General features: G+C 57.8%; 1 protein-coding gene across 1 annotated transcript; it reads right to left on the bottom strand.

Moving 5' to 3' along the window:
• Positions 1–10,002: 10,002 nt before the first annotated feature.
• On the bottom strand, positions 10,003–22,473 carry SHH (sonic hedgehog signaling molecule). Its single transcript, XM_054495482.1, has 3 exons — positions 21,833–22,473; positions 16,329–16,590; positions 10,003–13,748 (listed from the first exon to the last, which is right to left on the bottom strand). Exons 1-3 carry the CDS (start codon positions 22,139–22,141, stop codon positions 12,922–12,924), a joined length of 1,398 nt encoding a protein of 465 aa, XP_054351457.1. The 5' UTR covers positions 22,142–22,473; the 3' UTR covers positions 10,003–12,921.
• Positions 22,474–23,775: the final 1,302 nt, after the last annotated feature.

Here is a 23,775-nt window from a genome sequence, read left to right on the forward strand (position 1 = left end):
TCTCCATAATCCCTCCCTTTCTCCGTAATCCCTCCCTCTCTCCGTAATCCCTCCCTCTCTCCGCGATTGCTCCCTCTCTCCCTAATCCCTCCCCTCCCTCTCTCTGTAATCCCTCCCTCTCTCCGTAATCCCTCCCTCTCTCCGTAATCCCTCCCTCTCTCCGTAGTCCCTCCCTCTCTCCCTAATCCCTCCCTCTCTCCATGATCTCTCCCTCTCTCTGTGATCCCTCCCTCTCTCCGTAATCCCTCCCCTCCCTCTCTCCGTAATCCCTCCCTCTCTCCGTAATCCCTCCCTCTCTCCGTAATCCCTCCCTCTCTCCCTGATCCCTCCCTCTCTCCGTGATCCCTCCCTCTCTCCGTAATCCCTCCCCTCCCTCTCTCCATAATCCCTCCCTCTCTCCATAATCCCTCCCTCTCTCCCTAATCTCTCCCTCTCTCCCTAATCCCTCCCTCTCTCTGTAATCCCTCCCTCTCTCCCTAATCCCTCCCTCTCTCCATAATCCCTCCCTCTCTCCCTAATCCCTCCCTCTCTCCATGATCGCTCCCTCTCTCCGTGATCCCTCCCTCTCTCCGTAATCCCTCCCTCTCTCCGTAATCCCTCCCTCTCTCCCTAATCCCTCCCCTCCCTCTCTCCGTGATCCCTCCCTCTCTCCGTAATCCCTCCCCTCCCTCTCTCCGTGATCCCTCCCTCTCTCCGTAATCCCTCCCCTCCCTCTCTCTGTAATCCCTCCCTCTCTCCGTAATCCCTCCCTCTCTCCCTAATCCCTCCCTCTCTCCCTAATCCCTCCCTCTCCGTGATCCCTCCCCTCCCTCTCTCCGTAATCCCTCCCTTTCTCCCTAATCCCTCCCTCTCTCCGTAATCCCTCCCTCTCTCCCTAATCCCTCCCTCTCTCCGTGATCCCTCCCTCTCTCCCTAATCCCTCCCTCTCTCCGTGATCCCTCCCTCTCTCCGTAATCCCTCCCTCTCTCCCTAATCCCTCCCTCTCTCTGTAATCCCTCCCTCTCTCCATAATCCCTCCCTCTCTCTGTAATCCCTCCCTCTCTCCCTAATCCCTCCCTCTCTCCGTAATCCCTCCCCTCCCTCTCTCCGTAATCCCTCCCTCTCTCCCTAATGCCTCCCTCTCTCCCTAATCCCTCCCTCTCTCCGTAATCCCTCCCTCTCTCCGTGATCCCTCCCTCTCTCCGTAATCCCTCCCCTCCCTCTCTCCGTAATCCCTCCCTCTCTCCCTAATCCCTCCCTCTCTCCGTAATCCCTCCTTCTCTCCCTAATCCCTCCCTCTCTCCCTAATCCCTCCCTCTCTCCCTAATCCCTCCCTCTCTCCGTAATCCCTCCCTCTCTCCGTAATCCCTCCCTCTCTCCCTAATCCCTCCCTCTCTCCGTAATCCCTCCCTCTCTCCGTAATCCCTCCCTCTCTCCCTAATCCCTCCCTCTCTCCGTAATCCCTCCCTCTCTCCCTAATCCCTCCCTCTCTCCCTAATCCCTTCCTCTCTCCCTAATCCCTCCCTCTCTCCGTAATCCCTCCCTCTCTCCCTAATCCCTCCCTCTCTCCGTAATCCCTCCCTCTCTCCGTAATCCCTCCCTCTCTCCGTGATCCCTCCCTCTCTCCCTAATCCCTCCCCTCCCTCTCTCCGTGATCCCTCCCTCTCTCCCTAATCCCTCCCTCTCTCCGTAATCCCTCCCTCTCTTCGTGGCCCTGCTCTCCATCTCTCTGTGGCCCCACTCTCTCTCTCCCTCTCTCTCTCCCCCCGCTCCCTGTGTCTTCGTGGCCTGTCTCTCTGTCTCCCTCTGTCGCCGCACACTCATTCTCTCCAAGATCCCCCTTCTCTTCATGGCCGGTGTCCTCCAACACTCCCGCTGGAGCTGAGGAGAAACCGTTCACCCAAGCTCCCCGGCTCTGCCTCTTGCCCCGGGGAAGGAGTGTCCACACCCCGCCCACAAGCTCCTGTGCCTTACTTGCCCCACAGGCCCTGTCCCAGGAGCCCTCCCCTCTTCTCAGAGAGGGATTTGGTGTTTAAGCTGTGCCTTAGATGTTCTCCTCCCCTAGGCTAGATATTTCTATTCCAAGCTATCGCTCTCCTGCTCAGTGCTTTAGATGCCCCTGAATTGAGGTGTGGTCGGGAACGCTAATTCCAACCCAGTGTGAGGCTGGCCCTGAAAACAGTACCCAGCCCTTCTCCCCTCAGGCCTCAACCCCTGCCCCTCTGTGCCTCTCACGCACTCGTGCACAGGATGCACACTCACAGACGCTCAGACACACATATGCACACTCACATTCACACACACTCATACACACGCACGCACATTCACACACACAAATGCACATCCACACACACATATGCACCTTCACAGACACATATAGACACACATGCACATTCACACACGTACTCACACGTGCAGAGTCACACATACACATACATTCACACATGCGCATTTACTCTCACACACACACACATGCACATTCACACATAGACACACATGCACATTCACACACACGTGTGCACATTCACTCACACACATTCACACACATGCACATTCACACGCACGTGCACATTAACACACATACACATTCACATATGCACATTCACATACGTGTGCACACTCACACATTCACACACATGCACATTCACACGCACGTGCACATTAACACACACACTCATACACACACATTCACATATGCACATTCACACACACATGCGTATCCACACACACATGCACATTCACAGACACATATAGACACACATGCACATTCACAAGTACTCACACGTGCAGTCACACACACACATGCACATTCACACACATACAAATTCACATTCACACACATATGCACATTCACACACATAGACACATGCACATTCACACACACATGCACGTTCACTTACACACATTCACACATGCACATTCACGTGAACATGCCCATTAACACACACATACACACACATTCACACACATATGCACGTTCACACATTCATACAGACACATGCACACTCACAGACACATGCACATTCACACACACTCGTCCACCGACATATACACATTCACACACTCATATACACCATTCACACGCACACTCAGACACACACACACACACTTCACATGCCCACACACATATGCACATTCACACACACATGCATGCACACACAGACACATATGCAGACACAGACACTCAAACTCACACTCACACATGGACACATTCACACACTCATACACAGCCATCCCCTTGGACATCCCAGTGGCTCCGGTGGCAGCCAGCAAATCTGTGTCTCTGTGGCACGGACAGAGAGTGGCCAGAGCCCAGTCTCTCTTGGGAGGCCCCAGGGACCCACCTGCTCCTTGGCGGAGGCCAAGGTCACAGGCTGCTGGAGGGGCAGGAGGACCAGCGGTGAAAGCCCACCCCAGACGCTGGTGGGGCTGGGCAGTAGGACACAACGTGACAGGGAGAGCCACTGGGTGTGCCCAGCCAGGGCCTGGGGCAGGTGTGGGAGGTAGGTAGGCCTGCCCTGGTCTAGCAGGTCCCACTGGAGGAAGCTCCCTCGGGCTGCTCAAGACAATGAAAGCCTCCACCCTCTGTCTGGCACACTTGCAGACAGAAGTATTTTTAAACTTATTTCCCTGACCTAAAAAGGGTCTTTTTTGACTGAACACCTAGTCTTTGAGGACTGACACCAGCACTCTGCCTATAAATAGCTTCGCTCGCCTGCTGGGAGGGTCGCTGTGGCTGCTGTGGTGTTCAGGGACAGCTTGGGCCTCTGCAGGAGTCTGGGGACCTAAGGCCACCTCCTGCCGTGCCTGTGGCCCCAGCGTGGGGGTCACATGGAGTTATTTTAAATTAAAGAACTGGGAAGAGGTGCCAGGGTTGGGGCATGTTGTCAGCTGGCATTCTGTTGACCATGCCCAGGCAGGTGGCTGAGACCTCCCCATCTCACAGCTGCCTCCTTGCCCTCACCCTTGTTGGTGTTCACCAAGGCTGCCTGGGCACCTCAGCCTGGGGATCTGATGGGCTGTGAGAGACAGAGGGACTCAGGACGGGGGTGTGGGCAGGACCAGAGACCCACAGTGGCCTGTGATGCCTTGGATGGGATCCTAGGTCTGTGCATTTTAAAATTAGTTCATCGTCTTGTGCTCTGGAAGTGTGTTCCTTACATTGAACTAGGAAAATATAGCAAATAGAACAAATCTGCCTGTATTTTTTTAAGTTACTGAAATCCGGCTGGGCATGGTGGCTCACACCTGTAATCCCAGCACTTTGGGAGGCTGAGGTGGGTGGATCATCTGAGGTCAGGAGTTCAAGACCAGCCTGGCCAACATGGCAAAACCCCATCTCTACTAAAAATACAAAAATTAGCTGGGTATGGTGGCAGGTGCCTGTAATCTCAGTTATTTGGGAGGCTGAAGCAGGAGAATTGTTTGAACCTGGGAGGCAGAGGTTGCAGTGGGCTGAGATCGTGCCACTGCACTCCAGCCTGGGCAACAGAGTGAGACTCCATCTCAAACGAAAAAATAAAAATAAAAATATAAATAAATAAAGTTACTGAAACCCCACCACGTGTTGGTATGCTGCCTAATTCCAGCCAATGCTTCATCTTATCAACAGCTGAGATCTCTGTGGGCTGCATATGATCTGTCTCTGCCTTGGACCGTTTTGATGCATTGCCTGGGAACTTTGTACATTCATTTATCTTTTTCCACAGTTGTAATAATTGCCTGATGATTTCAAGCTTTTTTTTTTTTTTTTTTTTTTTGGCTGAAGTCAATTCTCTGGGCAGCGTTCTTCCAATCCACCTCGTGGAAGTCCTGGGCACATCTCAGCCACTTCTCTTTCCTTCTCTTTTCTCTTCTCCTGGGGTCTTTCCCTCATGTATGCTCACAGCCCTCCCAGTGGAGCAAGGAAACTTCCAGTGTCTAGAACAGAGAGGGAGCTGTGACCAGAGGAGAGGTTGGCAGGGTTGGCACATTCGCTGAGGGGTCTTGGGAGAGGTGCCTGTGGCATACCTGCCCTGGAAGGGTGGGCTGCGCCTCTGCCCCACTTTGCCTGGCTGGCTGGGTGTCCAGGGCAGGCGCTCCCCAGGAAGGGGCATCCAGGGCTGGGGCTTCCTCACTACTCCCTTCTTTCATTCTTGATGTGGCCCTGGACACAGAGCAGGGACTTTAAAATTGCTCCCACAACCCACTAGTGGGTCCTGAAATCAATTAGTCGCCGGCTTGAATAAAGAGACGATAGTGCGGTGTAGGGTAAATATTCTTGGCAAACTCTGGCTTTGGTGTGACACATGTGTGTAGGTGCTGCAGTGAGGGTGTGCTCCAGGGTGTGTGTGGCCCGTCATCCCACACGGTTACTGCACACTCAGCCCGACACGGTTTCTGTACATGTTATAAGCAATCTTCCAGTAGGTTTTTATTTCTGAATTTTTTTTTGTGACAAAGGAGAAAAAGCTGAAAGAGGTGGTTTTTCAGATCCAACCTCAAGGCAGGGTATCCCTGGGTTAGCTGGTCAGCATCCAGAGAGTGGGGCCTTCTGTGGCGCTGGGGAGGGTCTCCTATCCCAGGACGGCCAGCCTTGGCCCATTCCCTGGGTCCTCCTGATGCTGGCCTTGCGTTGCCGCCTGCCTAGGCTGGGACCCGGACTTCTAAGCACTTGCTAGTGGTGGGGCAGCCTTTGTGTTTCACCAACCTGGATTCCAGAAGAGTGTTCCTTAGGATCAGCAGAAACGCTCCATCTCTTCACCTGGGTTCTCTTATGTCCTAGAACGCTTTCCACCCAGGCTTTGACTACGAGAGGACACCACCTGTCCCTGTTTCAGAGTGAACACTGTTTCTGTCCACGCACCTCTGTCCAGGGCTCGGCGCCCCTCGGCCTGGCTGTCCCATCCCCTCCTCCGCACTCCCAGAGCCCTGGCCTTCCCCGCCTGGCACATCTGTTAGTTCAGCCTGAGACCTACTTCTGGAGGTAGAGAAGATGGGCTGGAGGGAAGGGGCTGCCGCAGTGGGTGGGTGGCCCCGGCCAAGTCTGTGCCGCTCCGTGCTCCCCGCGAGACCTTGCGCCCCCTCTGAGACCCGCTCTTCCATCTGCACAGAGGGAGTCGTGGTGACAGGACGAGGTTTCCCGTGGAACCCTCAGGACAGCTCTGGACGCTCGGGACTCGGTCGCTATCAGGGTCAGATGTCAGAGGTGGCCTTTGCCCTCTGCCCTAAGCCAATACTTTTCCTGATTTCCAGATTTTTCGATTTCTTTCCTCTCTTGTGCTGACGGCCGGCACCATCCCTTCACTCTCCCACGCCCCTTCCTCTGTGTTTTTGGCTGAGGCCTCCTGCGGGTCCCGGACTCAGGGCGGCCTCTCCGGGCCGGCCCCAGCCCCCCGAGGCTGAACTGACCCCTCTGGAGAGAAAGGCGCGTGACCCCCTGGCTCTCATCTCGCTGCCCCTCCTTGACGCTCCTGTGGGTGGAGGTGGCCTGTAGTCATCTGCCCTCGCTTTGAAGGGACTCTGACGCCTGCATCCTCAAGGGCTCACGTGGGCTGTCGAACCGCAGGCTGCGGCCCCGCGGCGTTTCCCCGAGGCGACCACCAGAGGGCGCGCGGACTCCACCAGGGCAGCGCGGGGACGGCTCCCTCCAGCCACCGCTCCCTCCAGCCCCGCGCCCCAACTCCAAGGCTCCCTCCAGCCCCGGGCCCCAACTCCAAGGCTCCCTCCAGCCACCGCTCCCTCCAGCCCCGCGCCCCAACTCCAAGGCTCCCTCCAGCCCCGGGCCCCAACTCCAAGGCTCCCTCCAGCCCCGGGCCCCAACTCCAAGGCTCCCCCCCGCCCCCGAACCCCGGCTCCCCCCACCCCACGACCCGGCTCCCCCCAGCCCCAGGCCCCAAGTCCCTGGCTCCCTCCAGCCCCGGGCCCCAACTCCAAGGCTCCCTCCAGCCCCGCGCCCCAACTCCAAGGCTCCCTCCAGCCCCGCGCCCCAACTCCAAGGCTCCCTCCAGCCCCGCGCCCCAACTCCAAGGCTCCCTCCAGCCCCGCGCCCCAACTCCAAGGCTTCCCCCAGCCCAAGGACCCCGGCTCCCCCCCGCCCCCGAACCCCGGCTCCCCCCACCCCACGACCCGGCTCCCCCCAGCCCCAGGCCCCAAGTCCCTGGCTCCCTCCAGCCCCGGGCCCCAAGTCCACGGCTCCTGCCAACCCCGGGTCCAAGGCTCCCCCGAGCCCCCGGACCCCAGCTCCTCCCAGCCCTAGACCCGCGGCTCCCCCTAGCCCCAGGCCTCAAGTCTCGGCTCCTTCCAGCCCCGGGACCCCGGCTCTCCCCAGCCCCAGGACCCCGGGTCCCTCCAGCCCCGGGTCCACGGCTCCCCACAGTCCCAGGCCCCAAGTCCTCGGCTGCTCACAGCCCCGGGCCCCAAGTCGGCAGCTCCTCACAGCCTTGGGACCCTATCTCCCCCTAGTCCCGGGCCCACGGCTCCCCACAGCCCCGGGACACTTCTGGAGAAGAAGCCAGGAGCTGGTCCAATGGCAGGTGCCACCTGCACCCAGCACCCTGCAATTCTGGGGAGAGCATGGAGGTGCAGGAAGAGGACAGAGCCCGGACGTGGGTAGGTAAAGTCCCCAAACACCCACCCTGTGCTGCCAGTGCCTTTTACACGCAGAGGCTGTGGGGGCTGAAAGACCACGGGGAGCCCTGGCTTGACCGGGGCTGGAGATGAGGAGAGCACCGGCCTGCATCCCTCGGAAGCCGAGTTGGAACTGCAGAAGGAGCCTCCTGCTGCAGTTTGCTGGTGTTGGGTGCAGATCCAAACTGTGGATGGGCTCCAGGGCACGCCCAGGGGTGGGTGGCTGCTTCTCTCGCGGGTGGTGCCTGGCGCTCTGCAGCTTGGCGCTGGGGGAACCAGGCCCAGGATAGTGCCCCAGCCGGAATCTTTGGGAGGTAGGAACCTGGACACTGGGCCGAGGCTCACTCCACCCTCCGAGGCCCCAGGCACAGGAGGGAAGATTGTGCTGTCCCCTGCCACTCACAGAGCAGTAAGAAGAACAGCAGCCATTAGAATGGCGCGCCGTGGAGTAAACACCTGCAGGCTCAACCGTGCCTTGGCTTCCCGGGCTGCGCGGAGGCTCTCATCCTCTTTCTGAAATGGCAGGGACCACATTGTCCTCTCCACAGCCCCATTCCTCTGCGGAGGCTCCTGCCTGGTGGGGCCTGCCTGCTAGGTGGGCCGCCTGGGCCATGAGAGCCGCAGAGCTCTGGCCAGAGGCCTTCAGCTGGGATTCTGAGACCTAAGCCATGGCGTGAACAGACGCTCAGGGGGTGGGGGCCTTGACGCTCCTCGCAAAGGCAATGGGTTTGTTTTGCTGGCTTTAGGTTGCAGGGTTCTGAGGCAAATCCTTACGCTAACCTCAGATCTGGAGGAAGGAACTTTCCCGAGCGGAATGGGCGTTGCTGTCCACTTCCCCTGGAAGCAAAGGCTTGGGTCCTCGCCTGGGATGGAGGATTCCATCCAGGAATCAATTCTGTGTGGGGGAGAGTTTTTTCCTTTGATTCCTGGCATAATCTCTCTTCTACTATATCTTCAGTTTTCTGATGTTTCAACACTCTTGTTTCAACCTCTTTACCCCATCTGAAAACACAGCTGCCCTCATCTTGAAAACCAAAGGTAGCCGTTAAAATGCAACCCTCCATACCCACTCTCATGCCTCCCTGCAAGAGGACCCAGCGCTTGTTTATAGAGTGAAATGTGAATTACAAATTTTTTGGTCTTAATTTGAGAAAATTAAGCTCAGCCAAAAAAAGAAAAGAAAGTCATCTCCAAATCCAGACTTACTGTTTTCTCACTATGGGGTGATCTGCACAGATGAGAAGAGTAACACCGCGTGGCTTCTGCTAACTGCTCTGGGGACTCCACGGGCTGTGTCTGGGCCCCGCCTCTTCTGCACAGGGTGTGCCTGTGAAGGGTGTGCCTCGCAGTTTAGCTCACACCTGATCAGCGTGGAAGGGTGCTGTTGCTCTACCAGACAGACGTGGCTGCCTCCGGCGTCTTCCTGGACTTGTTAACCTCCTGAGGCCCCTATGGCAGGAGTGAGGGGGCAATTCTAATTGAATTCTAATTGAGAAATATGCTGCAATTGTAGACAGGGCACTGTGTTCCAGCTCCTGCCCTCAGCCCCCAGCCCCTAATGCCAAGCTTGATTTCAATCTGAAATCCTAGAAAGAGGGTTGGCAAACTTGGGCAGACAGCCAGAGAGTAAATACCAGGCTGTGCGGGCCGGGTGGTTTCTGTGGCTTTCCTCTGGGCTAGCGGAGAGGCTACTCCAGACAACAGTGAGTGAGTGTGGGTGTGTTTCAATAAAACTTTATGGATGGGCACTGAAATTTGAGTTTCACGGAATTGTCACATGTCAGGGAATAGCAGTCTTCTTTAGATCTTTTGTTTTTAAATGTTTTAAGAACGTAAAAACAGTCTCAGCTCAGGGGCTGTGTGAAAACAGGCCTCGGACCAGATTTGTCCCAGAGGCCAAAATTTGCCCAGCTCTGTCCTGGAACATAAATCCCAGGGAGTGCCCGGAAACGGCAGGGCTCACGAAGGGTTTTGTGACTCGTTTGTAAGAAGTCATACGGAAGTCACTTCCTGGGCTTCTCAGCCTCCTAGAGTGGATCACCATCCGGAAGGATGGAGTGCCTGCGCCGAGGAAGAGCTGGCTCCCCACAGGCCCTCCAGCCTCCCGGGCAGGCATTCTGCTGCTTTCTTGCCAAATCTTGTAACTGACCGGCATTCCCTGCGTGTCTGCCCCATATTTCCCATGTGGGTGCGATGCTGACAGCTCTGTCAACTCCCTCAGACAGGGGAGTCACGTGCCTGCCTCCTTGCGCCAGTAAAAATTCCCAAAGCCTGACCAAACCCACCCATTGAGAGAATGGAGTCTGCACTCTCAATGAGAATTTCCTTCACAGTCCCAGCACTACCTCGTGGAAGATGATGAGAAACACAGATGACAGTTCGGGAGCAGGGTTCTGCCACATAACAGACACTGAAGAGAGTCTCTGTAATTTCTTTAATTATTCAAACAATAGAGCACAAAGATAACAGTTTCAAGTACATTGTGATACACGTTTTGACAGGAATAGATATGCATTTAGTAATGAGGGAGGCTGGCAGCAACCACCATGCATACATTTTGCACAAACTCTTGGCTCCGTCAACCCTGAATGAGAAGTTGGCGCCTCGTCCTGGCGGGGCTGGGCTGCACCCTCTTGATGCCCTGTACCTAGTTTCTCTAAGCAGTGGTTTCCTTTCCTTGCCTGTGAAAAAGAGAATTTTAAATATAAAGCAGTGGACGGATCTTAAGAAGATGGACCAGGAGGGCTGGGGACAGCACCCAGCAGCACAGACACTCTGCCACTGGGCCTGTCCAGGAGGGAGTACCACCCAGGATTCAGGATTTCCCATCTGGGTGAAGCTCTGCTCCAAGGTGCCCCGGTCACCAGCAGAGTTGCACCACGGCCTCAGGCACCTTGGGGCTTGGGCAACGCCCGGCTTCTCTCTGATCGTCTGGGCTGCACGGCCACGTTGCCAAGTCTGTCAACACAGCCAGAGGAGCTGCTGTGCCCAGTGCTTCTGGTTCACTTTTGACTGACTTGAAATCAGACTGAACTGTCAAAAGAACAGAAACCATCGCACTTCCTCCAAGATTGTAAACACCAGCCTGGAACCTGCTGACCACCTAAAACACCAAAGAAAAGTCTTTTACAGAAAAAGGCTGAGGACTGCTCCTGTGCAGAGGGCCTGGCCCTGTGGAGGCTCCAGAGGCCCTGTGCCATCCATCTGGTCACACACCCTCCGCGGAAGGCCACTCAAGGGCAGACCCTCAGCAGAGCAGACCCTCAGGGACTGGGCCCAGCCTCAGGAGCCAGCCCCTGCCAGGTGGGGCTGAAGTCTGTTCACTCCTGTTCCCTAAGCCTGGGCCGCCTTCCACACAGGCTCCAGCTGCTAGGAGGCCCCGAGCTCATGCAGTGCAACCCTTCCAAGGCCCAGCCTGCTCAGATGATTCGGCCCAAAGCACAAAGCATGGCAGACACCTTCCGTAAGCCAAAGAACTGGGAGTAGTCCTCCACCTGCGACCCTGACAACCGCCAAGGGCAGAGACCCTCTTGGCCAAACCTCCAAAGCAGCATGAAGCATGGAAGGACCTTCCCCAGCCCAGCGCCCACAGCAGCATGCTCACTCAACAGGGATCAAAGTCCACGCCTGACCGCCATGTGACACAGACAACCAGCGTAGCCTGAGGACCTCAACAGCAGCCCCGACATTCCAGCGACTGGCCCTCGCCACTGTGGGCTTGCCTCTAGGATTTAAGGGGACCCTCAAGAAAAGAGGATAGGAGCTTCAGAGAAGATCAAACCGGGTCCTCTCTTCTAAGGATGCTTTCTGGAAGGGACACAACAGGACCTCAGAAAGCAGCAATGAGCCTCCTTCCTACAGATCAGAGAAGCACAAACAGGGTCAGGCCAGGGGTCTGCCCAGCAACCACACACAGGAGTCCTAAGAGAAGGTTCTTGGTGGCCGTCCCCAGGCCACCTCCTCTGGGCTTACACATTAGGCTTTGCTAGTTAAGGAGTGGGGTGAGGGAGACAGCACAGTCCCCACGAATGGCACCCCCAACCTTTGGGAGCATAGGAAGAGCTTCACACAATAAATACAAACAGAGCTGAGGTTTCTCCAGCCATGAGAAGAAACAAGTTGGTTTGTGTGCCTACTTTGGTTACCTAAGTCAGTCAGTCTGAGTTCACAGTATAAGCAACACATCTAAATTGAATATTGGGAGCTCCTGTCAGCTCTAGGTTTCCCAAACAAAGAAGCCAAAAACTAAAAGAAAAAGGGCTGCAACAGGAATTCTTAGTTATTAGATACTAAGCGGTCTGTGCATGGCACATTTTATTTCTATAAAACTATTACAAAATATTCAAAAATACATTTTAGTAAATTTACAGCGTTATTTCTCAATTTATTAATGCAAAAACATCCTTTGTTTTCTCTGTACAAACTGCAGGCTCCATCCTCGTGGGCTCGTCACTGTGTGCGCCTTTAAAAAATATTATTTTCTAATAAATTCTTTGAAGTTAAAAATAACAGAGTTCTTCCAGTTTGTCCAAAAAAAAAAAAAAAAAAAAGAAAGAAAAGTGTGTGTGTATGTTGTGTGTGTAACAGTCTTGGCTTCCAAGAATGTGGCAAAATGGTGAATACAAAGGGAATATGAAACCATAAAGACAACAGAGGAGATGGCTGTTACATCGGAAACTAGTTAAATTAAAATAATATATTTTCATATTTTACACTATTTCAAAAATGAAATGTAATTCAGTTAAGTATTGATCTCTCAAAAAATCTAATTTACAATTCTGTGTATAAAAATATAATTTGTGGACCCCCATGAAGCACGTTTGAGTTTGCACTTGCTGAGAAGCAGGAGATGGAAGGGAGGGATGGCGGGGACAGAGGTTTGCTTTCTGACGGCTGGGACGAGGGACATGTAGAAAAATAGACTCTGAGCAGGTTGCTTGGCCTCACAAAATAATCTTTCCCCCGTGAGTACAGTTCACATGATCATAATAAATTATCCAAGAAACAAACTATTTAAGGCTCTTGAAGGTCCGGTTCATATTATTTAAAACATCTATTCATACCAAACAAATAAATAGCCAGGAGAGGAGGAAAAAATAACCAAAATAAAACAATTACCAAAAAAATTCAAAAAATATATATCAACTAAACACAACAACAAAACTTCCCGGGGTCCTTGTTTCCTTAGACTCTACTTTGGACTGTCCTACTTTATTATTATTCTTATTATAACTCAGTCTGGTTCGTGCGCTTTTTCCGAGTGTCTTTTTGCTTTGCGTTGCTGTTGCTGCCCCGCCCCGCCCCCTCCCGCGCCCCTCCCCCGGCCCCCCGGCTTCAGCTGGACTTGACCGCCATGCCCAGCGGGTGCAGGGCCTCGCTGTCCAGGAGCCAGGTGCCTATTTGGTAGAGCAGCTGCGAGTACCAGTGGACGCCCGCGGTGGCCCCCGCACCCGGAACGTCGGCAGCACCTGGCGCGGGCAAGGGTACTCTGCCGCCGCCGCCCCCGCGGTCCCCGCCGCCGCTGTCCCCGCCGCGGTCCGTGCGCGCGGGCGCCAGTGCAGCCAGGAGCGCGTGCGCCAGGCGGAAGGGCGCGAAGGCCCGGTGCGCCCAGCTGTGCTCCTCGATGACCGCGTAGCACGAGGCCAGCACCCGGTTGATGAGGATGGTGCCCTGGGCCGTGAGCGGCGCGTAGGCGCCCGCGGCCTCTTCGCGTAGGGTCACGCTGTGCACAGCGGCGGGCAGGAGCCGGCGGTCCCCGTCGCGCTCGGCCACCACGTACACGCGCTGGCCCGGGCGGACGCGGCTGGCGAACAGCGCCCTAGGCCCCAGTGCGCCCCCGGAAGGCGGCCCCGAGCCTGAGGACGCCTCGGGCTCCCCGGCGGCCGAGTCGTTGTGCGGCGCCACGAAGAGCAGGTGCGCGGCGGTGAGCAGCAGGCGCTCGCGCGGCTCCCGCGTCTCGATCACGTAGAAGACCTTCTTGGCGCCGTCGTCGCGGTCCAGGAAAGTGAGGAAGTCGCTGTAGAGCAGCCGGCCCTGGTCGTCCGCCGCCAGCACGCGGTCCCCGGGGCGCAGGTCCTTCACCAGCTTGGTGCCGCCCTGCTCCAGGTGCACCGTGGCCGAGCCCGGGAAGCAGCCTCCCGATTTGGCCGCCACCGAGTTCTCTGCGGGTGAGGAGAAGGGAAAGAAGAGAGGACAGGGCATTGAGTTCCGAGAGGGAGGCGCGTCTCGGGGAGGTGGGCGCACGCTTGGTGCCCGCGCGCCTAGGCCAGGGGCGCGCAAGGCGCGGGGCGGGGTGATTGATTCCGGGCGGGTCCCGCACAGACCTCCCTCCCCCAACCCCACCGCCCCAGGGACAGGATTCCGACGCAGGCACATTCCTTAACGACTCTCTAAGTCTGGGCTGGCGGTGACAGAGGTTGGCTGGCGTTTCCTGCAGAGGCCGGTGACACTCTTTCCTTCCGCCTTCCTCCAACCCCACCCCCAGCTCCGCACACACCCGGCCTCGCCGCGAATCCATCCAGAGGGTGTTTGCTCTGCACTTGGATTCCTCAGGAAGCCTCCTTGAGCTCCCGCGGGCGCCGGGCGCACCCTCCTTCCCTCCCGCCCCGGCGCGGGGCGCGGCGCCTGCTCACGCGCTCAGCACCCGGGCTGCGCGACGGAAACCCCTGGCCCGCCTGCCCGCCTGCCCGCCTGCCCGCAGCACCCTGCCGCGCCTCGGCGTGGGCCTGCGGAGGGGCGGGGGCGGGGAGTGAAAAATAGCTGCAGTAGTTGTAGCAACTGGACAAACATTCCAGAGATCGGCCGAGGTGTGAAAATCCGAGGCTTGTGTGGATTTTCTAATTAAAATCCAATAAAGGGCCCAGCATTGTCATTGTGATTTCTGGGATAAACAGGAGACACCTTTGGAAGGGGACACTTCCATTTTCTCCCCTCCCTTTTCTCAGCTCACTCTCTCCCCAGCTCGCGGGCCTCCCCCTCCCTATTTGCTCAGGTGCAACCGCCCCTCCCCGTGTGCAATTCACAAGCACTATTTGCACAGCCAGGCCTCTCTTCCAAGCACTCAAGATGTGTATTTGAATTTTAAATGGCGGGGCCTGTTCGGAGCGCTGGAAGCGCCGGGTCTCAAGGCCCCTTGACTACCCGCTTTCTCGAGCCCTCTGTCGCTCTCTGAGGCTCACTGTCCCGAGGACAATAATTGAAGTTGGGGCGGAGCGCAGGGGGCCGGGGAGGAGGGCGGGGAGGGCCGTCTTCTTTGCATTCCAATCTCCGGGATCATGCTTTTTGCAAATAGAGATTGCCAGAAAGAATCTTCCTGCTGGAATTACAGGGGGCTTTTAATCTTCTCATCGGTTTCTCTGGCATGAAGTGCGGGGCTGGCCGTTGGAGGCCCTCCGTAGCCCCCCGGAATGCGACCCCGGGCGCTGGCGAGCCCGAGTCGTCGAGTCGCACGGCCCGGCTTGACACGCTGCGCCCCGCGCCCCCGCCCGTGTGCGCAGAATGCCAATGAGCGGCTCCCGCGCCGCGGCTCTGCTCTCCCGGCGCGATCCGGGGGATGGATTAGCGCTGCTCACTTGGGAGGAGGCCTCCGGGGACCCCCGCTAGGGGGACCCCGCGGGCAGGGAGCCGGGGAGGAGGTTTTGCGCAGGGCGCGCCCTGGGCCCAGGGGCCGCCGCCAAGCCCGCGAGGTGGGGGCGCCGCCTCCTGCCTCCCTGCAGCCGGGAGCTCTCCGGGCCTCACACCCGCCCCTGCCGCCCCCGCTCCACGCCTTTGCTTTCTGTGGGGACGAGAAGCCACTCTAGCCTTTACCTACAAGTGTGCCCTGACACCTTAAATGTGTTTTCCTACTAACATATTGCCATTAACATGGAATTTAGGAGACAAGTAGGGAAACCTGGAAGGGGGTTGAGGAAGGCAGAGTTTCCCAGAAATTCACCGTGAACGGCTTTGCTAAACGTGCCAATTTATGCGGGCAAAGAGCGCTGTGCACACAGCCTCAGGCCGGAGGTTTGCGTGCGCGCGATGGCGCCTCCTCCACGGCTGTTCCTCGCCGGCAACAGCGTGTGGCGTTGCAGGCCCAGAGAAGGCAGCCTCGCGCCGACTCGGGCCCCCTTTCCGGGGCCTGCCCGCCGCCCAGGGCGTCCCAGCCCGGGCTCCCAATAGGAACGCGCGCGGCCTCCAGATGCTGGAGGTGGTTACCCCTGGGTTTGCTGCCGCCCACCAGGCCTCTCCCCAAAGGCTGAGCAAGTGAGCAAAGGCAGCTTAGGATCCACGGGCGCCCGGCGGGGAGGAGCCAGGACGCGGGCTCCGGGGCAGGACAGACACCCCTGCGCTTGGGATAGCGGGTGGTGGCGGTTGGTTCTTAAGCCCTAAACGAGAGGAAGGAGCTCGCCCAGACCTGGCTAACCGCGCAGGGCTGCCTTCCCTCGCCTGGAAGGGCCTAGCGCCCCTCCCCCAGTCACGCTTTCCCACCCCCTGCAGTGGGGGCTCCAGAAGCGGGCAGGAAGCCACAGGACCCCACCTCGGGGCATGGAGAACCTTGGGCTCTGTGGCTTCAAAGGTAGGGGTGATTTCGAGGGCCCGGCACCTCACAGGGCAGGTTCCCACCGCGGAAACGCAGTCATCGCCCAGCGCCCCTGCTCCTGGCCCTCAGCCTCCCCCCAGGTTTCTTTTTCCCTTGAATCAAGCCGAGGTCCGCCAATGGCCTTCCGTGGGGCGGATCCGGGGGGCCAGGGCCAGCTTACCTGCTTTCACCGAGCAGTGGATGTGCGCCTTGGACTCGTAGTACACCCAGTCGAAGCCGGCCTCCACCGCCAGGCGGGCCAGCATGCCGTACTTGCTGCGGTCGCGGTCGGACGTGGTGATGTCCACTGCGCGGCCCTCGTAGTGCAGAGACTCCTCTGAGTGGTGGCCATCTTCGTCCCAGCCCTCGGTTACCCGCAGTTTCACTCCTGGCCACTGGTTCATCACCGAGATGGCCAAAGCGTTCAACTTGTCTTTACACCTCTGCGAAGACAAGGGGACCCCCACCGACGGACACGTTAGCCTGGGCGACCGCCACCCCTCCCGGCCCCTCCGTCAGCCTTCCCTGCCCAGTGTCAAGGCACGAGGGCCATGCGGAGAGGTGGGGAGACGGGGGTTGGAATGGCCCAGACACACCGAATCCCGGGCCCTGGGCTGGGGAAGAGGGACAGCATTTGCGGAGGAGCGTGGAGGAGCACGTCCTCTCAGGGTAGAGCTGGGGGCCTTTCTCCAGGTCCTGAAACAGCCGATGCTCCTAGCGAGGCCTAAGAAGCAAATAAAGTTTCTCTGAAACAAGTGACCTGCATGTTTAAAACATCAACTACGGGACCCTCCAGGGGCACCCTCTGGGATACCCGCCCCGCCCCCACGTTGCCCTCCACTTCTAGCCCCCCTTCTGGGGCCCCTTTCTCCACCTGCGCAGCCTCCACCTTCTCCCCGCGGAGAATCCCTCACAGCAGGCCTGACAGAGACCTGGGTGCAAGTTCCCAGAAATAAAGAAAAATGCACTGCGCACTTCTTCAAGAATTGAAGGCCTTGCATTTATTTGCCTCAGGCCCTAACCCTATCCGAGGCAGAGGGGAGGCGAGAAGCCACTGGCGGGGCTGCGGGGTGGGCGGGAGCCTGGGTGGCAGGCGGCACAGGCCGGGGCCGGGACAGACATTCTTTATCTGGACAGCCACATTCTTTTTGCCCGTCGAACTCTTTTCTGCCTGGCTTTTCTGTGGTCTGATTGTATTTCTTGTTTTCTTTAACCTGTTCCCTTCCTCCCCTCTTGTTTTCTTGGCCCCAGCGTAGAATGGTGTCCAGCAAGTTTGAAGAGCAAACTGAAGAGGTGGAGGGAGGGGGAGGGGTTTGAGAGGCGGGGGAGGGGAGACAGGAAGGCCTGAGGTCTCGGAGTCCTCCGCCTGGGGAGTTTCCCAGGAAGTTGCCTAGTAGGAGGCAGGAAGCACTGACTAGGCAGATGCAGACGGGGTTACCTGGGATTCGGATTGTGGGGGTTCCCCTGGAATTCTTGGGTCACTGTCAGATAAGGATGCGACAGAAAGCAGTTGAATCCACTGTGTGTGTTTGTGGGGGCACTGACTTGCTTCCTGGATGTTTACCCTGCTGCTGCTGGTGGGACACGGGATTTAAAGAGGGGGAACTGGCACAGATGACGATGGTGGCATCCCCCAAGAAGCTGCGCCAAGTGGAGGCCGAGGGGCAATTTCAAGGTGACTTCTGCAGAGGGCGGGGCTGACCTCTAACCTCCTCCAGTCTGGAAGGATGCTCTGCTTGGAGTCTGGTTGTCGCGATGGAAGGACAGCTTCTATCCAGGGCCCTAACTGTAGCGTGGGTGGGGGGACTCTTTCGAGAGGGTGGGGCGAGGACGCTGGCCCCAGTGCTGCCGCGCTTTAAGGGGACATGACAAATTGCGCAACAGGAAAAGTCCTGTGTATCTGGCAGCAATAAAAACCAGTAATATGGTTGTAGAGTTAAACATGAGACAACTGGGGGTGGGGTAGGGCTGGGGGCCGCCCTGGTAACAGGTCAGTGCCTGCATGTTTGTGGGCCTGCCAGCAGTTAAAAAAAAAAGTCGGAAGGGCAGAGTTTGAGTGAGGTCATCTTGAGGATTGAACGCGTTTTACATGAAAATCAATCAGTAAACCAGGGTCAGTGTAGAGCTATGATGTGAGGCCCGTTGCGCGCAGGCGCACACCACCAACACGCACAGGGACCCCCATGCAAGCCCCCCACCCCACCGCAGCTCCCTCCCCTGGGGCTGCGCCGAAGAAGCTTTAAACAGCTTCCCAGGAGGGCAGCCAGGGAGAGGGCGGCAGGGTGAGGAGGACCCGGCCCCCAGCTCTGTGAGCTGCGCCACTTGGGCAGGCATGGAGAACCCCGGGCAGGGAGACCCGGGCCGAGCCGGGCCGCGACGGGAGGTGGCTGCGCGAGTGAGGGGCGGAGGCCGAGGGTTGCCGGAGTTGGCGCCCCCGCCCCTCGCGCCCTCCCCCGGCCCGGGCTCCGCGCGGCCTCGGCTGGCGGCCTCTCTCCTCCGCCCGCGCTGGGCGGGATTGTCGCAGGCAAAGCCGGGAAGCCCAGGCCGGTTATTAATTCATTGGGTCGTGTGCCGCGAATCAAGCCCGACTCTGTGCAGCCACCGTGAAGCCCAGCAGGGCCGCCGGGGCCGGGCTTTGTGTCGGCGGAGGCCAAGTTGTTCCCCACGCCTGAGCTCCTGCCTACCTCCCTGATCTGCGAGCCGCGCCGGCGACTGTCACAGCCAGCAGCCGGTGGGCTTCCCCCAGCGCGGGGGCGGGGGCGTCCCAGCTTCAAGACAGCCGCAGCCCCTAAACGCACCTCTCTCCACTGTTCTTTCCCCCACGCTTGGTGGAACAGCCCTTCCCCAAACCCACACCTGAGCGTCTTTCCTGGAGGCCCCAGAGCGCACATTAAATCTATTTAGTGTAGCGGCTTGGGACCCCACTCCAGGCTTCAGTCCGGCCCTCTGGCCTCCTGCCCCTTAGGAGCCCCCTGGCCGCCAGCACCCTCGCCTGGCACCCTAGGCCCGCGCGGGGAGAGCGTGTCTGTCTGCGCTTTCCTCTCCCGGGTTAATATTAACTGGCAGCTCCTGCGTTCCAGAACTGCTCTGAAAGTTCCACTGGGGACGATCTCGCCATGGTTGAGGGACTTGGGCGGCAGTCACATTAGAGACCCATAGACAGGGAAGGAGACAGAAGAGGAGGGTCACGCACCTGGGGCAGAGCCTAGGTGGTTATTTAAAATGAGGGCGGCCGAGCAGGCTCCCCAAACCTCCCGCAGGCCTGGGGCTCCCCTGCCGCCTCCTTCACCCCGCCCCTGCCCTCAGCACCCGAGCCTCCGCCTTCCCCATCCCTTCCTCCCCCACCCTTAACTCCTGGAATCGGGAGAAGGAAGGTAGGGGAGGGATCAACTGGGGATACCTCACAGACTGCCAGCCTCTACCCCCCTCGGTTTTAGGGGACCTTTGTGGGGTCTGCCTGATAATCCCAGCCTGGCTCTCCTCACCCAACCCCCACTTGGGCCGTCCTTCCCCCTCCTTTTGTGTTGGGAACGGGAATAGCCACTGCCCAAGGAAAAAAGTATTTGTTTTCGTTTCGTTCGTCTGAGGGAAGTTGACAGAAGGTCAGAAGTTCAAATGCTGCCTGTGCGCGCGGCGGCGAGAGTGGCCGGGCGCGGGGCCGCTGGGCCCTGCGTCCCCGGGCAGGGCGGACGGGGGTCGGGGGGAGGCCCCCGGGCTGGGGGCTCCGGCTGGGACGCGGAGGCCCAGAGGCCGGGCAGGCGGCGAACTGGGGAGGGGGGCGCGTCCCAGGGCAGGCCGGCGGAGCCCGCGCTGCGCCCCGGCCCCTGCGCGGGCACCCCTATCTCCGCTCCCCCGCCGCGGGGGTCACTACAGCGAGCCCGGCGCTGCTGTTAGCTCCTGCGGTGCCTGCGCTCCCGCGCGTGGAGCGGCAGAGCCCGTCGGCTCCAGCCCAGCCCCGCGCGTACTGAAACCCTAGCCGCGGGGGATCGATAACCCGGGAGTAAGTGGGGCTGCATGCGTCTGCCTCGCTGCGCGGCTCTGTGCGCTTGCAGCTTTGCAGCAGGGCTGCAAGGCCCAAGCCCTGGGAAGGCGTGCGAGCCCAGGACCCCTTCTGCGGTATTGGCCTCTCGCAGAGCAGGGCAGAAGCTGACCCACTCTGGCTCTGGGACCTCGGGTGTCCACGCCCCCGCCGCTGTCTCCGCAATGCCTCCCTCCTCTCGGGTTCCGAGGGACCCTGGCAAGGCCCCTCCTCCGCGGGGAGCGAGGGTGACGAGAGGATGGGCGCCCCGGGCTAGCCGGAGAACTCCCTCCAGCCAGCTGCACGCACCGGGCACCCCATGGCCCGTGCAGAGTTAATTGTGGATCGCGCTGCTCTCTGGCACTGGCGCGCGCGTCCACACTCGCGGTCCAGATTTAAGGTGGTCGGGAGCAGGTGAGGGAGAGCAAGGAAATCAGGACCATTTCCCATTCCTTTCCTTTCCGACAGCTGGAGCAGGCTATCTTGCCTGCCCCTCGCCTTTCTCGGCCTCAAGCAAGCCTGGGAATCGGGTCGGGAAGCAGGGCGGCCCGGAGGTAGCTCCTCTCTCCCTGCCGTCAGTACCCTCCCCCTGCACTTGCGCCCCACCAGCGCCACTCCATCAGCCGCTGTGCGCACCTAGCCCTAAAGGTAGGACTTGAATATTTTAATAGGGCAATAAAAAGGATGTTGACCTATATTTGCAAGGAAACCCATTTCTGGCTTCAGTTATACGTGCATGGAGTTTCAGAAAGTCTAGAATTGGCTGGGAGATTGGCAGCTCAGAAATCTCAAAGGAGGTGGGGAGAGAGAGAGGAATTCATATTTTGCTTGGCTTCCCCTCCCCCCACACTAATATTTATTCGCTCTTAATTCTTATGCAAGCAGGTTGAAAACTAAAGTGATGCAATGCCAATAAGTTCTAAGTCCCTCCCCTAAGGTACCTCGGGCTTGGAAGAACGAAAGAGCATCCTTAAAGAAATATCAATACATTCACACTCTGATGGGCACAATTGCGGACACGCAATCGCAAAGCCAGCTCTGCGATACAGCCAGGCACCCAGGGACGGGCGGAGTCTCCTCTGGAGCCCCTGCCTTTTGTCAGAACCGCCTCCTGGCTTCTCCAGTTGAGAATTCTTTGGTGGGGAGGTGCGGGTGGGGGTATTAGTGGGAAAGAAAACCACAGAGGCAACGGGAAACGTGGGGGCTCTGAGCTCCAATGCCCAAGGCTACGTTCGTTCGTTCGTACAGTGCCCGGAGACCGCTTCATGTTTGTGGGAGGGGGATTCCCAGCCTCTCCTTCCGTTTCCACTCCTGACTTGGAAAGGGCCGACGCCCCCAAAGTGAAGGTCTCCCCAAGTTCCAAGCTAGGGCAGAGGTAGGATGGGGAAGGCCATTGTAGCAAGACTCATCAAATCAGGGCCATAATGAACCACGTCTGTTACCGTCCTCACCCCCACCACACCCTAAACTTCTCCAGCTGGACCCTTGACCTCCATTCTCCTCCAGGAAGAGGAAGAGATGGGGGGCGGGCAGGTGGGTGGGGAAGGAGCGGGTGAAATCACCTTCCTATCTGCCCGAAGAGCAAACAGAGTTAAGTCTGGAAGTGTTCGGCTTCTCGTAACCCCCTGGAAAGCCACACATTCCACGCCCCGGCGCTGGGTTCCTACCTGAGTCATCAGCCTGTCCGCTCCGGTGTTTTCTTCATCCTTAAATATGATGTCGGGGTTGTAATTGGGGGTGAGTTCCTTAAATCGCTCAGAGTTTCTGGAGATCTTCCCTTCATACCTGCCGCTGGCGCCTAGGGTCTTCTCGGCCACATTGGGGATAAACTGCTTGTAGGCTAAAGGGGTCAGCTTTTTGGGGTGCCTCCTCTTCCCGAACCCCCTGCCCGGTCCGCACGCCAGTCCCGAGCACACCAGCAGCGAGGAGACGAGGACTAGCAGCAGACATCTCGCCAGCAGCAGCATCTCGCCCATGGAACTGATGACTTCCGAGCTGTCCCCGTGCGGGTCCGTGCGCGAGTGCGCGCGGCGGGTGTGTGCGTGTGCGCTCTCTCTTGCGCTTTCCCTTCCTCGCTCCGGCTCGCCCGCTCGCTCGCTCCCTCGCTGGCTGCCTCGCTCTTTCTCTTCCTATATAACCTTGCCCGCCGCGGCTGCGGGGGACTCTCCACCGCTCTCCACCCAGACAGGGGCTGGAATGGCAGGCCGCCGGTCGCTGATAACGGAACACATCGGAGTTGGGTCGCGAGACAGCAATCAAAAGACAAAAAGAGTCTGATTTTAAATGGTAGCAAGCCTGGAGAGCTTGTGAGAGAGGCTGCCTTTAGCACTATATTATAGCTGCCAGGGGCGCATCTGATTGGCCAAAGCCGCACAAGCTTGTCTTCTGATGTTAACCCTGAAGAAGACTACATTTTTTTTTCTGTTGCTGCTGTTGCTTTATTTTCACCTGAAGGCTTCGAGTTAAAAAAAAAAAAAATCTTTCCTAAGATAAAGGTGGGCGGGAGGGAGGAGCGCATGTCTTGTGGTAACAGCAGTTACTCCCGGCTTTGTGTACATCCTTGCGTTTCCCCCTGACTTTCCCTGGAATGGTAGGTGCTTCAGTTAAAACCAACTTAAGTTTTTAAAGGACAGTTTAAACCCCCCCAAGCTTCAGTCATCAAACACAGAGTCGCTCACACATTTGAGGGGCACAGCTGCCCAGCTGTTATTTAATTTTTCTTCCCCAGGGACTTCATAGTGCAGGCTGGCTCTCCCTGCATTTTGAAGAAAGAGGACTGAGCCCCTCCTGAAGACTCAGCCTCTGTGGACCGAGGATAATTATGAGTGACCATAACTTAAAGCACTGGTATTTGAAATGCTTTAAGCGCCTTAGAAAAATGTAAAAATACTGCTCTTTTATTGTGCTTCAATTAATACATTTTTTTTTTTTTTTTTTTTTGTAGAGCTCTGCAAATGGGATGGAGGCGTGCTCAAGGGCAGGTACAGAGTGAACTGCGGGCGTCAGGGTGGATGGGCAAAGTAGGTCTGGGGGCTGCACCCCAGCACAGGAGAGAGAGTGGGGGCCAGTGTGTGCGCTGGGTGTGTGGAGGCCATTGCAGGGTGGGGGGGGGCAGGCGAGTGGGCGAAGCTGTGCTCACACAACCCCCACGATCGATCAGAGCAAAGTGCAGAGCCAGGGATGAGCTGAATGTGGAATTCAGGCTCCTTGCAAAGCTGGCCTTGTGTGGGGGCTCAGCAGGCCATGAGTCTTCAGGCGCAGGAGCCACCAGGTCCTAGGGGCTGCAGCCCAAGGGGTCAGGGGCCCTGGGGGAAGAGTGTTCTGGTTAATGAGGGGCTTCCTAGAAAGAGGGCACAGTGCCCAGGAGTTGGCAATTTTTGAGTCTATAATCACCTCACTTTTTGCAGAAAAAGGAAAAAAACTCAAAAGTCCTAAGTAAACCAGGAAAATAACATTTGAAGCTCCCTCCCAACCCTGCTTTTTTTTTTTTTTTTTTTAAAAAACAACAGATCATGCCCTACCCCTTCTCAACCCCCATCCCACTCATGTGCAATGACTCCTCTAGCATAGGATGAGAGAGTGAGGGTTATTTACGTGGAGGGGAAATCCT

Source organism: Pongo pygmaeus, chromosome 6 (assembly GCF_028885625.2).
Source record: "Pongo pygmaeus isolate AG05252 chromosome 6, NHGRI_mPonPyg2-v2.0_pri, whole genome shotgun sequence".
Classification (NCBI taxonomy): domain Eukaryota; kingdom Metazoa; phylum Chordata; class Mammalia; order Primates; family Hominidae; genus Pongo; species Pongo pygmaeus.